The 20,570-nt window shown below is 36.2% G+C and overlaps 1 protein-coding gene across 3 annotated transcripts in view; it reads right to left on the bottom strand.

The window, feature by feature from the left end:
• Positions 1–2,323: 2,323 nt before the first annotated feature.
• The window catches only part of FZD6 (frizzled class receptor 6), a 30,450-nt gene continuing 12,203 nt past the window's right edge, over positions 2,324–20,570 (bottom strand). For 2 of the 3 annotated variants that reach the window (XM_086741127.1, XM_086741128.1), the window contains exons 3-7: positions 12,351–12,547; positions 8,856–9,873; positions 6,625–6,773; positions 4,920–5,348; positions 2,324–4,404 (exon numbers count right to left, since the gene is read on the bottom strand). In XM_086741127.1, the coding sequence (XP_086597253.1) occupies positions 4,248–4,404; positions 4,920–5,348; positions 6,625–6,773; positions 8,856–9,873; positions 12,351–12,547 (1,950 nt within the window). In that variant the 3' untranslated portion in view covers positions 2,324–4,247. The remainder of the gene's footprint in view (positions 4,405–4,919; positions 5,349–6,624; positions 6,774–8,855; positions 9,874–12,350; positions 12,548–20,570) is intronic. The other variant, XM_086741129.1, reaches the window with a different exon arrangement.

Here is a 20,570-nt window from a genome sequence, read left to right as displayed (position 1 = left end):
TAATAGGAAGTAAAATCCGGTTTCATAGATGTACATCAGAGAGATGCTCTGAGTTCTGCTTCTAGAGGTACAAAGCTGACAGCTCATGAAGGTGTGGTATAGGTTGCCCAACTTCTTTATTTTTAATTACGGTTAAACTCTAGTCCATTAAAAAAAACCTAAGTATGATAAGGGACAAAAAGAAGAGCAAAAGAGTAAGTGCAAAAAAAAAAGTAATGCACAGGAAATGGCATTTCTTCTCACAAGACTCTGAAATACCTGTGGTGCCAGCCAGCTCAATTACTGTGAATACCAGCGGTGAACACTGGCACAGGTCTTTACCAGCGAATGCAGCCAAACAGGGAGCGCTCAGATACCTTCAAAGACCAATTCAACAAGCGCCCAGTGTCAAGGGAGGTTTCTCCTTTGATGTGCAGCGATCTGAAACTGCACTCTGAGACTGGGTGGTCAAACTTCAAAGAGAAATGTGATTCCTCATCCTATTCAGCTACTGCATTTTACAGTGCTTTGCAGAATGCTAACCTTAAAGCTCAACTCTTCATATTTTTTTTTTTTTCTTCTTCTGAAATTCAACTAGATTTCACCATCTTTAAACCAAGCATATTCTGTATCCTGTAAAGAAAAAGGACCAACAGTTCTTTGTAAATCAGTTAAACAACTGGCAAATAAAAAAAAAAAATATTATGCTTCAGCTTGTTAGTACTCCATACTGGAATTGATTTATTTATTTTTTTTTTTAAGTTTAAAAAAGTAAAAGGAGTTAAAGATATTTTAAATATTGCAGATATTTTTCTTATTATCTGCTAAGAGTGCCTCTCAAATCTTACAAATAGAAAAAAAAAAACATTTTTTTCATATCCTGGGTTAGTTTTGCAAACTTGCACTATTTTTCTCCAAATATGTGCATAGCTTTATTTTACACTTTAGGTAAACTTCATCCCAATTTTCACTAAAAAAATAGCACAACAGGACAGTAAAACAGGGTATACACAAAATGTACTCTAAAACTACTGTAGTAGTAATCTCAGGTGCTGTTTATATCACAAATCGAGTATGATTTAGTATGCATCTTGTCCTTTGAAAAATTTTCTATGCAATCTCAAAACTCAGCGTAATGACTATTTTGAAGTGATTTATGACACAGATCCATTAAGACAAGTAAAAGCAAATTGGCACACATATTTTAAGGCTTGGAGAAATTGGCAGTATCTTTTATTTCAGCCTTCTGCAAACAAAGGCAGAAAACAAGACTAAACTGGCTGTATCAATCTTTTAAATTGTTGGATTGATAGTGCCTCTTTCAGAACACAGCCAGTCTCGATTAAGTGACTTAAGTTGATAGCGATGTCCCAGTAAATTGATGATGATGTCCCAGTAAGAAGTTATTCTTACAGTTTAAGGAAAGCCCCTTTACTATGAATTGTCTATTTTCAGTTTTAACTTTGGTCAGATAACAGATGAAAGCAAATAACCCAAACACCTTTTGTTTGAGAAACTGTTTAGGAGCTTCTTTATAGTCCATCACTATAAGGCAGTCTTCCATATCCCGACTCATCTCTGCACCTCTTTTCTTTCAGTTTCTTTCCCCCCATCATTTTTGTGGGCACTCAAACCACAGTTTGACTTTCCAGTTACTGTTGGGGTATTTCAAGATAAAAGCATCCAGAGATCACAATCTCTTTAGCTATAAAGGTCACCTTGGGAATTCACAGTCTGTACATTATTTCTGGTACAGCACCACTGGAACACACAAGTGTTACAATCTCTTTGTACCACAGATGCATTTCACTTCGAACGAATGTTATGATTACTGCTTAGTTAGTATTTCACAGTTCTTTGAAAATGAATCTATTTTTAAGCCCATGGTATTGCTGTAATTTCAAAATTACTTTGTATTCAACTTTATTAAAGCAATTACCACAAAAGCATGAGTTTTTCTGAACTACCTAAAAAAGGGAAGAATATCAAATAGATTTAAAGTGTGTATCAACATTTTAAGAAGGTTGCAGCAAGAGCATAGTGTGGAAATACATATTCTATGTAATCTAAAGGAGGTCTTTAACTAGAGGCTATGAAATAAAGAATGCTCTAAACATTAGGATGAAAGAACTAGTTCAGTTTCCCTCCGTGTTCATGCGAACAATTCCCAGCATTGTTCTATCTCAATTTTTCCACTTACACAGGAGGAATAAAAACATTGCCATACTTATTACCTCACACAGCTCTGAGAAAAAAATACATTAAAGGGTCTTAGGTGCAAAACCACTACAGTAATAGAGCAAACATGTAAGATCTAGGTAATAAGAAATATCAACTCAGAAGCTTTTACTATACAACAGTGTACTTTATTACTAACCAAGACAGTAATAACAAAACTACTGAACATGTGCATAAAGTTACCCGTTTACAAACATGACTACATGAATGAACAGTACTTAGTGTGCATTTTCACAGGAGACTTTTCAGATCTTTCTTACTGTCCTTCTCAGCAGCAAGAATTCTGTATATTTTAAATGGGGAAAATATAAAAGAAATAGCATGTCCTGTTTCAAGCAATAAATTACAAATGCTAAAATGCCGATGTCATTAACATAAAGGTAAATACATTCCATTTTTAATGTATGTTGGATAAAACAAATAACTTTGGTTTATCAGAACTGTAGGTCTTGTTGATTCAGCATTTACATGACCTTTGTACCACGCAATTTTGCTTGATTGTTCAAAGCATCACCATGAATGCTGCCTAACTTGGAACACAACAATTTCTCCGCATAATATAAAAATACTGAGAAATATTATATTTAGTAATCAAATGCAAGATGCTGAAAGGTCTTACAAAACATATTGACAACTAGGTTTAGAAAATAGCAAAATTCTGGCTCCAAATTATCTCAAGTTGACTCATCAATGTGACTTATCACATTGACTTAATTGGAGCCAGGATTTCTTAAGAGCCAAACGATAAAATCCTGATCCATATCAGTAGTGCTTGCTCTTGAGAACCACCCTACCATAAAGAAAGGCTACACATATTAAAGTCTTTTTGATTTAAAGAAAATATATTGCTGTAGTGTGTAGAAAATTAAGCTTCGTAGAAAAAGTATCTTGTTTTCAGTAAATATATTGTTAAACAAGCCTGTATATTAATAACTAAACAACTTACTTTCTGCAAGATATTTCTCTACAGAATTTAAAAAAAAACCCCTTAAATTACTTGCATAGAAATAATGTGAAACACACACTTCCACTGCAGCTCAGTAAAAAAAAAAACATAACAACAAAAAAAAAAAAACAACACCAAACCCAAAGTGTATATACTTCAGATTCTGTCCCCCATGCTGTGAGGGATCTGAAGTGTTTTCTTCTTTGGCACAATGCACTGAAACATCACATCAGGAGGGGCTCCAAGAAGCATTTATCTGAAGCAGTGCTGCATCTGATGCACTATCCCTGTAAGAGGATGCACAGATGTCTGACCAGTCTTGCCCCACACGCAAAGTGTGTGGTGCCTATTATATATAAAGGTACAATCTGCTTTACTCAGGACTAAATAACATTGTCTGATCACCACAGGACTGCTGACTTTAGTAACACCCAACGGAAGCATGTGAACTTTACCAAGTTTGTACAATACATACAAAACAGTAGTTCTAAATATTGACCGTAGGCAGTTATTTACAAACTTCATTTTTATGTACAAAATAAATCACTATAATTCCAGATTCCCTTTCATATTCAGTGTACAAACTACCATAAACCAGTGCTATAACTGATACATCAATAACACATAATTTAGAGAGTATTTATAAATTTGTGTATCCCTTAAGTGATACTGCTGTTTCAGACAATAAAAAAAGAGGGAAAAAAATAACAACAAATTTTGAAAAATATCAAAGATGCAGACTAACTTTTATGCCTTGAAAAGCAACAGTGCTTTGTAAGCATTATTTTAATGCAATTCATTACCAAGTGTTCTTTATGTTGGGAATAATATTTGTTTCTCTCATCTGTTTCTTAAATTATTGCTAGTCAGTCCAGCCATGTTCTATAGAACTTCAAATTCCATTATTCCTGGAGAGGATTAAATACAGTACATATTGCTAGCTGTCCCCACAACAAAACTTACATTTTTTAAGTGCAAAGCAAGATATGTGTGTTTTTCAATAAGGCACAGAATATCAGTTATTTCCAGTGTAACACAGAATCAGTTTTATACATTTAAAATGTTCATATAAAACTTAAATCTTTTAAGGGTTTGAACTGTTTCCTGAATCCAACTCTCTTCTGGTGTCTGAAGCTGAGTAGACACGTAGTGATAAGGAAGGTGACTGGGAGACATCAGGTATTTGGGAACAGCTGCTTTGTAACGTAGGAGACTCAATAAAGTCATTTTTAGGAGTTATTCTGTAAATAATGAAAAAATAAAACAGAAGGAGTCAATTTTACACATGGTGCATTACACTGGGGAAAAAAAGGTAATGAAATTATAATTATTTTCAATTATAATTTCTTTCAATGAAATTCTTTTCAAGAAAATGCAATACAGTTCTGTATGCTTTTCCAAGCTTAGGGTCACCATTGTTCTTTTTCAGATTTGTCATCTCTCAAATGACTGCATTGCAGCCAGAGATTTCTTGAGGGTGACTGTTCAACAATACAAGAACATTCTAGAAGCTGAAGCTCCAGCACTCAATGTTCCAAAGGAACAGAATAATCCTACAAAAATATAAAATAGCCCATATGCTAAAGATAGATGGCCATATGAAATAGTTTGTAAGAATTACAGCCCTCTTTGACAGCTACTGCAGGTTAATTTTATACTGAGGGTACACCGATTATTCAGAGAGAAGGAAAAGAAAACTTAGAAAAATAATGGCAATACACATAAACAGGCAAAAGATTGAGTTAAGGAGCCTTACCTCCCTTCACCTACTCTCTTCATACTCTCAGCCAAGCTACTCATATCACATGTGCTATCTGCTTTGTTTCTTTTTTCCACCTGATCCACCGTCAGTTTAGAACTCGATAACATTTGATCTCCGCTGTTTTCACGTTCCTCAACTCTTCGGGCTGATGTTCCATCTGCCTCTGTCTCTTTCTCAGATGTCTCTGGAGAGGTTTTAATTTCTGCAACAGTTTCTTGATTTAAGTAATCATGATTAGTGATTGCTACTGCAGAAGTTCCATGATTTGTTGTGCCACCTGTACTAGTCCCCATTGACTTTGAAATGACTTTCAATCTGTGCGAAGTTGATTTGTAGTGCTTCTTTTTGTGTTTAACTTTGGAATTGTGCCTCAAGAAAAATTCACATGATTCTTGCAGCACTCTTCGACTCTCACTGATTGGACTGAAAGAAAATACGAGCATGTAACTGAATGAAGAGGCTAGCTTTAGACATAATGTAATATAGCTTCGTACACAAAAATGTGAAAGAATAGCAACCAACGATGCAATCTGAGCTGGATGTTAATGAACACGAGGAAAACAATTATATGTGAAAAGAGGAGAAAAAAAAATCTGACCATAATGGCTCCAAAGTAATTATGTCTGTGGAACAATTAAATAAAGCAGATTTCTACATTTCTTACTTCTGCAAGTAGGTCCAATGACTTCAGTAGATTAATCATCTAAGAAAGGAAAGCAGGATTATCTCATAAGCAGCTGTATAACCAAATTAATTGTACGTAAAGTTCATTCAAGCAGAAAAAAAAGGTAAGCATTGTAAAATTGACTTCAGTATTTTTAAATTATTATAGTTAAAAGCAGTTAACATCTGAAACACAAGAAAAATTATGCAGGAAATAGAAAAAGAGGGAAGAGGGAAAGGAAGCTATAAGCTCACCATCAAGGAATGTAGATGTAAAATAAAAGGAGCTTAAGGACTGCTGCCTTGGGAAATCCAAAGAAATAAAAATATTTTAAAATGCAGTAAAATTTATGAGTAACGTAGATAATCTAAAATGAAATAACCAAGGAATAAAAAGGAATGGAAAAAATGACAACTGCAAGAAATGGATATTACATTTATAATCTGTTTAAATCCCCAGATATAAATTTACTAAAATTAAGTAATAAAACTGAATTATTCTGTTTCAGAAAAAAAATAAGGAACCGTAGATTAATACAATAAAAGTGATACTAAGGAGGGTTCCATGTAATTTTAAAATAAGACAAGCCTAGCAGAGGACAAAAGCAGAGGATGTTATTATTGCATGACAGTAAACACAGTTAAGTAGTGTGCCAAATGAAGTAGTCAGAACACATGAAAGGATTTCAGTTGATGTCTGAAATTATCTTCCCTCATTTGACTGGAAACCAGAGATGTATTAGCCAACGCTAAACACAACATGCCTTCTGCTCTGCGAAGAGATCAAACTAGCAGAAGAACGTATTTTCTGTCTTCTGAGAATGTTGTCAAAAAGTCATTGCATATGTAAAACTTCCCCAGACTTCAATGGAATTTTGCTGATGCCCACATGCAGCATTTAGACACCGAAAAAGAAAGCATCTAAAGGATAACATTTTGATTACTTGAGCTATACTTAAGAAACATGTCTGAAATCCAACTTATTTTCAAGTACACACTTCAAAAAACAGGAATAAAAAAAAAAAATAGTTCTTACTCTCTTTTGCGGTTTCTGTTGAAGAAATTGGCCCATTCAGAACAGGTCTTTTTACTTCCCACCCAGAAGACTGAAGATATGCCAACAATTAGTGTCAGCAAATATTTCATCAGAAACAAAAATATTTCTGGTCTTGCTAGTGCCTTTGCCTAGAAAATAACAGAGTTTAATAAAAGCAAAGAAGAAGATATGCTTGTTAATTGATGTTTTAAACGAGGAAAACAAATTATGTAAAAGATAGACTCTCTCCTTACGGCTGCCCTTTGTTGAGGCTTGTACTGCAAACAAATGTTAGACATGTACAGTCAAGTCAGATCTGGTTAATGTCTACAGCTCAATACACAGAGAGGAGATTAGTCAGAAGGAAATATTTTTCTTTTAAATTGAAAGGAAAGATAATTTGGGGGGGGTAAGAGTATTAGTAACCATGTTCTTCAGAGACAGTTTGTATGTATAAGATTTATCCCTTCAACTTAAAAGAAACAGTAAGTAGACGAGTTGGGAGTTAATCAGATTAGACAGCATCTTCACGGAGCCGCAGGGAACTACATAGTAGTTTTCTGTTTACTGCAAAATTAATCCACCTATTTGCAGAACTGGATCACAGGAGTCGAGACATTTTACTCAGTAAGAGATTATTATCTTCTGCTCCCAAACTGCAAATTTCATTCACATTACCGGGCTTATCGGCCAGTCCCATCTATGAAAGTTACTATTTTGATGGTCAGGTATCATTAGCTACTTAAACTGAAGTTTTTTATTTGGTTTTGATCTGGCCAATGTAATAAAAGTCTATAAGGTAGCTCAGGTAAGCCAAGGCCAAGCACGCCACTTTAAGCTACTCCACAGTTAGCACATGCTGTTTATTACAGGGACAGATCCCATTAAGGATGTCTTTGTGTAATATTCCTTGTTGCTATTTACTCTTTCCAATAGGTCAGTTAAAGGTTGAGAACACATGCTCCTTCTGTCTTATTATGCCAAGCTGTTACATTTAAGGACTACAAAATAATGGTTTGGTTTTTTTAGCAGCGTAAAAGCCTCGTTTTCAACCTTGTATAATTTCTACCATTTAGGTTGATAACAGAGCTCAGTGCAAAACCTGCTGAAGACAAAGTGCACTTATTAAGAATGGTAATGGAAGCAAAAACAACCAAGAAGTCGGTGAGTGATGCCACTCTCAGCTTACACTGACTGCAATACAGAGGATATAGAGGATGTTTAAGAACGTAGAAGCATCAAGCCTTATCATTCCATAATGCCTGTGTTTCTATTCCTCTTTTTAATAATAGTTTATTGCAGTAAAAACATAGATGGTAAGTGCAAAACAGTGAAAGATGACACAAGACACCTGCATTTCTCTTAGTGATAGTGTCGTCTTTTATATTTGTTTTTAAATGGAAAGAAACAAACCACAAATTACTTGCGATTGCAGGGAGTTTTATGTACTTTCTATGGATGAGTACTGAACAGGGGCAGATTTACTTTAAAAGCCTTTCCAAGCAAGTTGTGTTTTTAAGAATCAAATGTTAAATATGAACACCTCCATAATTTAAAGTGCTGTTGGATTGTTTGTGTTTTTTTTCTTTTTTTTTTGTTTGTTTTTTTTTTTTTTGTTTGGGGTTTTTTTAAGATTTCTTCACATTACTGAAAAACAGCCTGCAAATGACAGCTATCGTGGAAAAAATATACTGGAAATTTGTTTTGTAATGTCAAGTGTTTTACACTTCTACACCCTGAAGAAAAAAAAAGATGAAAATTATTTTAAGTCTATGGTTATAAACAACACTTTAAATCCAATTTAGACTCAATTTTCAAGAATCATTATTTCAGCTTCCACTGAAATCAATGCAAATTCACCTTAAGTACTCTGCTACTGAGCTAGGCATCCAAATACTAAGGAACTACTTTTAGGAACAGATACTGTGAAGAATTATCCTGCTCCCAACACAGTTTGTAACATGAAGTTCAAATATTGTAAAGATTATATATTCCCTTTACAGCTGTGAGTTGGAATTTAATTGCTGAGTGCTATCAATTTGATTAATGAACAATTAAGCAAAAGTATGATACCACTGATTTTGACTTAAAAAGCAACTAATCACTGCATGTTCTTGAACGGATTACTTAATGTGAAAATAATTTACTAACTGCATGGCAGATCCAGTGATGCATAAGGGTTTTTGCTAATTAACTTTCTAGTATTATTTATAAAGGAAATTGCTACTTACCTGATAAGGACAAGGAATATGGTACTGGTCACAGTGGTCAAAAACCCATGTCGTTTCCCAGATTTTCCGGTTCACCAGTTCATAGACGTAACAGCCAAGAAGCGCTACAAGTGGCACCAAGTATAAACCACTAAAAACTCCTATTCGGATCATAAATTTCTTTAGCTTCTCCTGGTTTCTGCCATCGTGCTGTATGACTTGTCGCACATGATTTAAAGAAATAATACCAGCTAAAAGAAGAGAGAGACCGAAAAAAACACAAAGGCACAACGGCAAAAGCACAAAGTACAGAGAGGCATCCAGATCATAGAGACCCACAAAACAAACTCCACTGATGTTGTCCCCTTCAACTTTGTTCATTGCAAGGAGCATAATGGTTAGAAAACCTGGTATTCCCCACGCAACTGCGTGGAACCACATGGCCTTTTGCGCAATAGCTTCACAGCTCCATTTTCTTCCTGCTGCAAGGAACCAAGTGATTGTAAGAATCACCCACCATATAGTTCCCGCCATAGTGAAAAAATACAAAACCATGAAGAGAACAGTACAGGCTTTGTTTTGGGAGCCAAGAACAACTGTTTCACCAATTTCTAACTTATCATCTGCCTTGTTACAGGCAGTTCTGTTCCCAAGTAAAAATCCGATAAAGTACATTAGAGAAACTATACTGTAACAGACGGAGTAATATATGATCGGCCTCTCTGGGTACCTAAACCTTTTTACATCAATCAGAAAAGTCAGGAACGTGAAAAGCGTAGCACAAAGGCAAAAGATTGAAACTATTCCAATGAAGCTTTTAGCAACATCCAATTCATAACTTTTGAAGTACATATTGGGACATGGAGGTGCACACTGATCAATTCCTAGAAACTTGTAGCCTTGTCCATTGGTAGTGTGTAGGTGTCGCGGACACCAGAATCCATAATCCCTTCGGGTCTGGCCTGGGGTCTTCTGAGTTCCATGTATGTTTGTGGTTACAGCAGCAGTGGCAGGAACAGTCTCATCACAATTGACTAGTCTACAAAAATAAACAGAAGAGGAAATATCTTTATACCCCTCATCCTCAGCTATAATTATTTCTTAGAAATAATTTAAAAAAAAGTGATTCCAAGCACTCTTAAATTTTATAAATAACGCAAAATGTGCATTATGTGAAAAAAAAAAAAAACAGGTGATCTCTTAAAAAACAGACTTCTATTTTCAGTTTCAGCTGTGTATTCAAACACAGCTATGTAACTGCCGTTCCCTACACATTGTTTCACTGCGTATGAAACACTACTCAAATTGCAATTGTCCTTTTACAGTCTTAAATTCTACTAAACTTTTATATACATAAACAAAAATATTTACAGCAGTTGTTTTTTTTAAATCTGGATAACAATAGACTGTTGGAGACAGCAAACAATCTTGTCAAAATGCAAGCTGCAACCAAGAAATGAAGAAAGCAAGCTGACGGTAACTAGAATTAACGGATTAGTAGTATATGATTATTACTGTACTTTTCTGTGTTATAGTGATATTTCATTGTCGACAACAATAAAACTACCTGAGAAAAGGCAAAAGCAAAAAATATAAGCATTATAAAAAATGATCACTATTTTAGCAATCGTTTTTCTAGCTCAAAAATGTTCACTTAAAAATCGCTCAACATTCAATTGCCCAAGGGTTTAATTCGACACAATATGTGACCTTTTTATATGGTTAATATAGTATTAGCAGTGTTGGACAAATCTTCAAATTAGATTATGTAAGTACAACTCAAACAGGTAAGCATTTACTCAAAATGGGATTTATATTTATACGCATTCCAAGTTTAAGCATGTATTTAAAAATAACAAGTTTTGCATTCTAGCTTTTAAAGTTTCTGTTATCTCAAAACATTCTTTGTCAAATGCTATTACAAGAGTCGCTAAACACCAGTTTGCAAGCTCAGCTTGAGCTAAAAAAACCCTTCACTTCTTTGTTTCTCTGCATCATCATGCTGTCCAAATAAATCCAGACTAATCATTAAGAAAACTGATTCTGTAGCAGATTCTTTCATTAACCATGGGCCAGACCAGTACGCATGGGAACAGTGCGAACTTTATTTACCCATGCCTTAACAGGCTTTATGTATATCTGTAAGAATAAAAGAGCATGAATCTCAGGATTACAGTTACTGCCCATCCTCACGCCAGCTCCTCTTCCATGGGCTCCAGCAGCAGGATGTCTGTTGCTGTAAGAACATCCTGCATTATTACATGGACTTCTCTGTATCGGCTACTGGGGCTATTCATCATTTCACATATCAACAGAGCAGGTTCATTTTCAGTAAATGCTAGCAGAAGTAGAATAATTTAAAGCTTCAGTGATTCCTGCAAAAATGTCATTTGATTTAAAATGTCATTTGAAATATATATTGAATAACTGGATTCATTTGTAATTTTCCTAATTTTTCAAAACAACTCTTGAAGACATTTGCTGCGCCAAGTGGCACTGTTGTTGCATAGAAGCTCACATTAGATGGGAAAAGTTGGTGCCTTCTTGTTTTAAAACCCCACAACTTCAATTTTTCTGCAGAAGTAAGGGAAATGGCCTTAATGCCATTTGTCTTATTCACGCCAATACGGACTTCTACCAGAGATCATGGCACAGAACTGCTGTCCCAGTTCTCCCTCAGCCCTATCCCAGATTAGCAACTGCACAGGGGTTAGAAAAATTAGAGTTTCTACTCTCCGCTCCTTTCCTGTACTTCTTGCCCTGATGGGTTTTAAAAAAAAAAAAAACCACACACCCATCTGGCCTTAATCATTTATAAATATCTGCAGTTGAAGGTCAGACTCTCAAGACAACTATACCAGAGTGTTTTCAGTAGTTTCCATTTAATGTGTACAGACTCATCGTTTCCCCAAATGTAGTATTAGGTGTCTTCTGTCTGGAATAGACATGTGAACATCTTTGAGAAAAAGGTGAAATTTACAAAAAAAAAAAAAAAAAAAAGAGACTTTTGGCAGGCACTGCAGGAAGAGCAACACAAGATTGAATTTGCACATTTAAGCAGTTAGGAGTAAGACAAAGCTTCTGCTATTTAATGCTCTGTGTCCATTCAAATATAGAATATTTTATATTTCATTATTTTATGAGCAATTATTTATAAAACCCCTGTGAAGTAAGTGTGATCATCCCCAGTTTAGAGATCAGAAACCAAAGCAAAGTCTATGCTATAACATTTAATAATTTTAAGAAACTTAGAGTAAAAAGTCATTTCTGGCAGGCATCTGAATAGTGAAAAGAACTACTGCAGATTTTTGTTGTAAAAAAGCAGGAAACGCAAGTGATTATTTGAATAATGAAAAAGTTTTAATCAAAAAATAGTCCTACGCATAAGCACTCATCACCAGTGATGAGGAAACTACAGCAAGGTCACATTTAACATTCTGCCTCAGATTCCCAACTCAGTCTACCTTAAATATGAAAATATCACCCCCACGCCTGTCAACATGACAAACACCCCACCTGGTACATTCCAGCTCTTCAGGCCATGTGATTCCAAAAGTATCCATCAGCTGCTTACAGTCAGAATACACTTTCTCACAGAGGCTTCGACAAGGGTGAATCACGTGGACTTGCTCCAGGCAGGCAGGGACAAAGGCTTTGCACAGAAACGTGTGGATGTCTGGTGAACAGTGAAGATTCATAAGCGTAAGAAAAGGCTACAGGGAAGAAAAAGGCTCTTGGTTAGTAATGTTAAAAAAGGTAATTCAAGGCATCAAAACCAACTTTCATCACTACGGCTCACATTTGTTCCCCCACAGGTTTGAAAAGACACTGGAAAACAGCGTTTGTTCAGCAGTTGTGAAACAGCAAAGCGCAGCGGCCTGAACAGTGAGAAGCTCCGTTAGTACTTCCAGCCCAGCCCCTGCCCCAGAATCTTGGCAAATCTGTAACTATTTAAACCTGATATTTCTTGATTTACAATATTAGAAATCTGAAAGGTATTATGGAAGTCTAAGATTTTTTTTAAATAGGGTAAAACATTAAGTCAAGAAGGGAGCAGGGATGCATAAGCTGGCCCTTGTGTTAGCGGGCACAGGCAGAAATAAAACTCAAGAAGCCAACCACACGCTGATGACTTGTTGGTGACTATGGACATGTGGAGTCCAAATCACAGATCAGCCAGGGCCATGAGCTGCTGGGCACTGCCAGCTCTTTTCACACAGGCTTTTTGATGAAATGCTTTTTGCATTTCAGGAAAAAGGAATCTCTGTATCACATGTAAACAGTCAAATTCATGCCTCAGGAAAGCTGAAATAATAGTTAACACACTTTGAAATGTGCTGATAGAGACACTACACAAAATTTCCGAAGAAGGCGGAACTTTTAGTAAGATCTTTATTTAGTAAGAATTGTATTTAATTATTTGTCATCAACAGCTATGTATCTCAAATATTCAACCAATGACTGGTAAAGGAAGGATTAACTTCTGAGCCCAGAATAGTATCCTTATTTTGGTCAGTATCCCAAATATATATACAAGCCATACCCTATAAAAGCAAGTCTTACTACTGAGCATGCAGTTTAAAAGGAAAGACATTGATAAGTTTTCCTCTTCAAAATGGAATATCTACAAATCCTCAAGGGACCTCAACAATAAACATAGGAATGTGTGGGGAAGGCGGGAAGGAAGAAGATAAGGCAGAGTAAGAATAACAGAAAAACGCTTCATGAAAGATCCAAAAAAATGTTGGCACCATCCTTCACCGCACTCCAGCTGCGTCCTGCATCTGCAGATGCCATTACAGCAGGCGCACAGAAGTCTGATCCCCCCTCTGGATGTCTGCTCTGGAGCCGCCTTTGCAGGAACCCAAGACTTGACTATTTTATGACAAGGAGAGAAGTATAGCTCTGGTATAACGTGCTCCAGTTCTGGGATTTGGATTATTTCCTAAATGCTATGCAGCTTCAGATGAAAAAAAATAGTCAGGAGTTAACCCTAAATGAACTAAATTTCCTTTGCACAATTATGATGCTTGTTTTCTTTCAATTACATTTTATTTGCTCCAAAATTTAATTTATGTTAGCTCTTTTGTTCCTGGCACTTACGATAAAATACAGATAATATAATATATAATCTTATTATAATATAAGATTATAATATAAGATTATTATAGATTATAAGAATTCATAACAGCCTGCGTAGTCATATAAAACTCCTATAGAAATTGAGTTTACTTTTGAAATTAAGTCTTGTAGAAATTGTTTTGACTGTTATGAATTCTTCCTTTTTATCACTCAGTTAATAAAAAATAAAATTAATTTTCTACAGTGAGTTTTGGGGTGCCAGTTAAGAACTTTCACAGACTCAGGTAAAAGAGCAATATTTTCTCCAGAAAGTAAGAGTTAAAAAAAAAAAAAAAAAAAAACAAAAAAAACCCAATATTCTTATCTATGAAATCAGTTTTATCTGAAGAGATATCTTCCTAGCTATTTTGACTAGCAACTAACAATTTTTAAATAGCATTTTCCAACATAGCTAATAAGGGTACATATCATAAGTTTGCTCCCTTGATACAGAAAATAAGTGGTGTCTGGTGAAGAAAGTCAGGACTCCCTAAATTTCACCTACCATTTTATTGTCCAATTATATCAATCACAAGACTTTTCTGCAACTCATTAGTTTGTTTTTTTTCCTTAGTAAATTCATGAGCCATCCCTCTTCCAGGTCATTTATGAGTTAGTTATGCGTCAGAGGTTTCAGTACAGATGACATGGGGAACCACTCTAGTAATTTACTTCCTGTATGACCAAACTATCTGCTAATGATTTCATATGCTACTTTGTGACAAAACATACATTCATTCATACTTTTCTTCTTGTTCTTTAGGTAGGCACTGGAAAAGAAAGTTCCTGTTGAGTTACCAGCATAGTTTATTTAAAAAACATAGGTTATGACCATGTCAAAGCCTTTTTGAAAACTGAAGTTGAATATGTACGCTGAATCACCCCTTTCAAAAAAACTTACTGAGTCCATAAAAAAAAAAAAAAAAACTTTAGTAGGTTTTACAGGCAATGATTTCCCTCAACCAAAACAACTCTATAAAACGTAAAACTTTGCCTCAAGCAGACACAAATAGGATCTGTAAAACAGATTTATTTTTAGAAACTGCCTACTTCTACCATTTAAGAACAGCAAAAAAGGATGTAAATTGTGCCTGGGACTCTGCTAACAATTATGTAACTTTAAATGTGGGCTTCACTTCCAGTTAGCCAATTTGGAAATGTTTCATTATAGAAAATAACAGGTCTGCATTTCCTGATGGACCATTAACAGCAAAATCTCACCAAAACTGAAGTATTTGCTCCTCCAGCTGTGTGGCCTGTTAACAAAAAGTGTAAAGCTGAGATCACAAGCTCACTGACACTAAGAATCAATTGCTGCATTATCTGGACAATGGGTGTCCCAACCACCAATCATGTTTTACCCAAGTGCTTCGTTGGGTAACCTGCACACATGCACACGCTGATGTCTTGAGTGTCCAAGTCTGGGATTAAACTCAGAATCTAGTACCACAGTCCTCTCCTCTTCAGGAAGTTCAGGATCTGCAAGTGGCAGAATCATGTGAAAAGGGCTTTTCCAGGAAACCAAGGCATTCTTCACATTTCTAGCATTAGCAACCATTGCCCTGTCATATGAAGGACAGAGATGAAAACTTGCAAATTTGCTGATGGCAATGCTAAAAACAGAGTGAAACCAGGCTGTTTCAAAACCAAGAACGGAGTCTCACAAAGCAAACACAAGTTCAAAAAATATAAATTCCCATCTTTCTGCCAATTGGAAAAAAACCCTGGTAAATATTAGACAAACTAGAACACACTAACAAATAACTACCAAAAAAACCTCCAACAAACTAATCACAACTGTAAAGCCAAAGATGATGTAGTCTGTAACAACAGGAGAAGTGCTGCCTCAAGGAATAGCAGCGAAGAACTGAGGGTTGTGAAATGCAAACTTCCTACTGTGTTGTCAGTGCAGAGTACGAGTGGCATGTGCCCTGTACAGAGACCTCCCAGGGCAAAACAGCCGGAACTGAACCCCGTGAAGCACACAGGTACCCACTGTGGACTGTAAATACGGTCAAACAATCAAAGGGAGTAGAGCAGCACTAGCCAGTGAGAGGAATATCCTCTGCACTGAGCAAAACACCAACACCTTAGTCAGTAAATTGTAGACTCTTTACAATGTATATCTATGTTATATTTTAGCCAGAGGCAAAAAGCCAGACTATCTCAGAAATCATGTTATGGTGTGGTCCTATGAGCAATAACACAACTGAGATGAGTGAAAATAAATGATGCAGAGTACAGAATAAATGCCTAGGTGCAAACACACTCTTAAACATGCTTGCCAACAAGTAAATTGTAGCCTAGAACATGTGAATCTCACACTCAGCATGCTTCTCTGTTTTGTGCTGGGCAGGCTTACAAGTCCAAGACACAACAGAAACAAACTCATTATTCCAGGCAGACAGTGCAGATGCTCTGTCCTACCTCATCTCAGTTTTACTCTGGAGACGATCAGGTGTCTCTAGGTTGGGATGTATGGTAATTACTAACGGATGGCAAAACAACTAAGTGAAAATGTTCTCCTGTACTCTGCTGATTAATGTCACAGAAATATTTAAATATAGAAAATGGTGGATCAAAATATTGAGGTCTTTGCTGCAATCAGCTATGGCAAACCTTGATCTTAAGATACAAGAAATATCTTGAAATGTTGAGATATAAAGAGCATAAGAGTCTTTGTTCAGCCACTGGAGCCAGTTATTTAAGGAGAGTAGGTTGTTGCTCTCTAACCACTGAGGTCTAGCTACCAAGTTAAAACATTTAGCTTAGTTAACATAATTAACACTGAAGTTAACTAAGTTAAACAATGAGAGACACCAGCTGTCACACTGTTAAGCAATGGTACCTGTTTCATGATTCGATATGAATCTTGTGACCTAAAGCAACATTACAACCTTGCCACTTCATAACTGTGTATTTCAATCGTGGAAGCGAACATGAGCTTAAATCTCAATTTCTACAATCACTCTACACTGTGCACCCCAGATCCTGTCTACATTAAAGATACACATTGTTATTCATTAAACTATTTACCTGCTTTACAGGAAATAGGATCTCACCTTAATGATTAATAGTTTACAGCACCAGACTCTAACACAACTACTGTCCAGTAAGTACCATTATAGAATTAAAGTACAACCTGAAAACCTAAACACAATATATTTTATATATACACTTGCATATGCGATATGTAGGAATCATGGCCACTGTCAACCATTGTGCATACAAACGGTCTTAAAAGAAGAGGCAGTAATTAGTCTTTACACTCACAAAGCTATACTAACAATTAATCTTCACTGTATCTTTAGCCACTTTTATAATGATAATCTGTTTCAGTTGAAAATGATGAAACAAGTACGGCACGGTTGATTTAATCCTACACTATTGCTTCAATAGAGCTATTCTCGACCGGATGGAACAAGATTAGCATCATACGCAGAGAGATTAATGCCTTCATACAATTCCCAGATGGGCTGGCAAGGGTGGTAATTTGCTCATGGCCACAGTGAATTAGCTGCCAAGAAACTCTGACTCCTAATTCATGCGCAATTAATTAAGTCACGATAAATAAATGTCCTAACACATGAAACTAAATGAAGGATGAAATTCTCAGGTTTTATTAGATTCAAAGCAATGCTGACAAAAGACCAGGTTCTTCCAACTGGATGCTATATTGACGGATTTAGATCAAAGGCAAGTTAAAGACATTTTTAAGTTGGTATGCAAGGATTTAAAAAATACTTTGCAGGAGGCTAAAGCAGTTTAAGTGTCAGTGTCTTGTTGCTACATGTCTGCTAGAAGCTGCTACTTCAACAGCAGAGCTGCAAAACAGAAATATGGATGCAGCTTATGCACATTAGTGCAATGTCAGCCATCCTTTAAACTACCAGTCAGGATGGTATGAACTAATTTGCCATTGATTGAGAGGGGGCCCAAACACTCCATGTCATGAGCTGAGCTGTGGGCAATAATCGACCATTGCTTCCAGCAGCAAGTATCAGTCATAATCTGTATTTTCCTATCTCAGTTAAAATTATATGAGTAACTCCCCCAAGATAAACCTTTTTCAGGACTAAAATTCACTTATAGGAATAAAACATTTTAGACATGAATATATATAAATTTAATATGCATTCGTGCATGCTAATTCGACAGAGCTAAAAGAAAACGATTAGAAGCACATGAATTTGACTTATTAAAATAATTACTTTCAAAACACAATTAAAGCAAATACAATCACGTTTAACTTAAAAGTTTGTCAAATGTTTTTAAAATTTAATTAATCTACTGTTCACAGAGGTAATCTTCGAAATCTTTGGTCAGAGTAGAAATCAGGCTACAGGAGTAGTTTAAAAGACACAAATAGTTTAAGTTTCCCACTCAAGGACAATCTGGAGTTCAAGGAGCTGGGGGCAGGGAGGTGCCGGGAAGAAAAGAAAAATGTAGTAAACAACCAAGGGGAGCAAACAATGCTGTTCTGCAATGAAAGATGTTTGCAAAGATAGGAGCTTTCATCTTTGTCCTTCAGCCGAACAGCAAAGGCAATGCATTCTCTTGGATTTTCAAAGGCAATAAGTTATTTTAGGGCTCTGAACAAAGCACGGGGACAGCTTAACTTGCAAGAGCTGATAAGCTGAACTGTTCCCAGCAGTCTGCTTCTCCCACAGTCATACAGATGTGGGAGCTGCTGAACCATCAGCACCTCAAGCATCATAATTTAGAAGGCAAAGTCAGATGGCAGCTGATCTTTAAAGCTGAGCTGTAAACTCCAGTGGCTAGGGGACTGACGGGCCAGCAGTCAGATGCCCACGCAGCGCCGATCCCGGGGGCCAGACCCTCATCACTCACCTCAAGCTAAACTAGCTAGGCATCAGTTCAGATCTCAGGCTGTGCAACTGGTCAGTGAACTTAACTACTCATCATCTAAACGTTCAATAAATTTGCAACAAAGTATATTTGCAAACTCTTCACCATCATTCACCCCTACACCTATATACACAATATACTTTAAAGCGTATTGAGTTGTGAACCCTCATACTAGCTCTTCAAAGTTGACGGGACTATTAATGAGAAATCCAACCAGGGTAAGGACAAGGCACATGGAGGAAGGTTTTCACAGGGCAGCAAGACACTCACTCACTTCTAAAAAAACCAAACCAAACCAAAAAACAAAAACCCCAAAAAAACACTCTTACCACCACAACTGGGCACTAAACTTGCCATTATACACATACACAGAAAGGCTATTCTACTTTTTACTTGTATGGGCTCTCAATTGTTTTGCATTAACTGCACCTGCAGAACTTCTTTCTGTAGTAAAATAACTTAGTTTCATGTTTTCCCTTCAAGTATTTCTTACACATCAAATAAAAATACATATATCCTTACATTTTTTTAACTGTAACAAAGATTAGAAACAATATAAACAGAAATACTGCATCTCACTAAGAAGCTACTCTGAAACAAAGTAAAGTGCAGGAACTCTAATACTTTCCAAAATCGCTTATTAGCAAGATTCATTGCATTTTGTGGTTCTAACCTAAATTATAGCTTGACCTAAATTATAGATATTCCAGCCTCTGCAATTTACAGTCCAAAACAAACATGAGAGAGTTTTCCCAAGCATTACAGAACTAAACTATTTATATAAAGCTTTCAATTATATACGGTTTTATCTCCATGTATACTATAGACACCATAAAAGACTGTCAAATATAAGTTAACTGAATGAAAGTATACAGTAGGCCCTCAAACATCTCAAGTCTAGACAGAGCCTCATTACATCTGGACTGCGGTAGCAGAACCACCTCAAAATAATCTTAAGTTCTTCATGTATTTGTCATTTATTACAAGAGTAAATGGATTTATTACTGAACTTTTTTATGCAGAATACAGGTTAGAAGATTACCAGTAATACTGTTGATAGAGTGCCTGTTATCTATAAAAAAGCTCCTCATTCAAAGGGAATTCCAGCAGAAGTCATTATTGCTCTGGTTCCAAAAAGCGTCAGACGAGATTCAGGGTTTCCCTGTCTTTGTCAGCGTGGAGATGCACTTTAGTGGAAGAGCACCACCCAAGTTACCAGAGAAGTAACCCCACATCATCCTTTCTTCCTTGCCTACTTCTCACAAACTAAATCAGGACAATCTCAGTCATGACAGGATTGATCTTCTCAAGCAATCTTCTGTCACTCTTCCACGCCATGAAATAAAGCAATCGAGAGCCAGATCCACAAAGGGGACTGGCTATTGCAACAACAACTTGTGATGCCTAACTTTCAGGCACATCACAAGTCCTCAAAAGCAGCTTCCCTATCCAATGTCCAAACAGAGAGGTAACCAAGAACAATATTCACAGTATTCAGGAAACAGAGATAACCTCCCAGCCAGAAGAAAATGCTCAAGAGGAGCAGGAATCAAGTTGTACGTATCTCCAAAAGTTAGACAACTAACACCAGGCTCCAAAGCAGCTTTTATGCAACAGACTACTCAGGGATCTATGTTCAGGCACCTCCTTTGCCAGCCTATAAAAAAAATTTCAGCAATCTTAAGAAACAAAAACCAAAGAGCTTAAGTCAATAGCTCAGTGACTGGTATGCTCTTGGGAGAAAAA

Source organism: Chlamydotis macqueenii, chromosome 2 (genome assembly GCF_036417535.1).
Source record: "Chlamydotis macqueenii isolate bChlMac1 chromosome 2, bChlMac1.mat, whole genome shotgun sequence".
Lineage (NCBI taxonomy): Eukaryota > Metazoa > Chordata > Aves > Otidiformes > Otididae > Chlamydotis > Chlamydotis macqueenii.
This window is presented reverse-complemented; position numbering and strand designations above follow the sequence as displayed.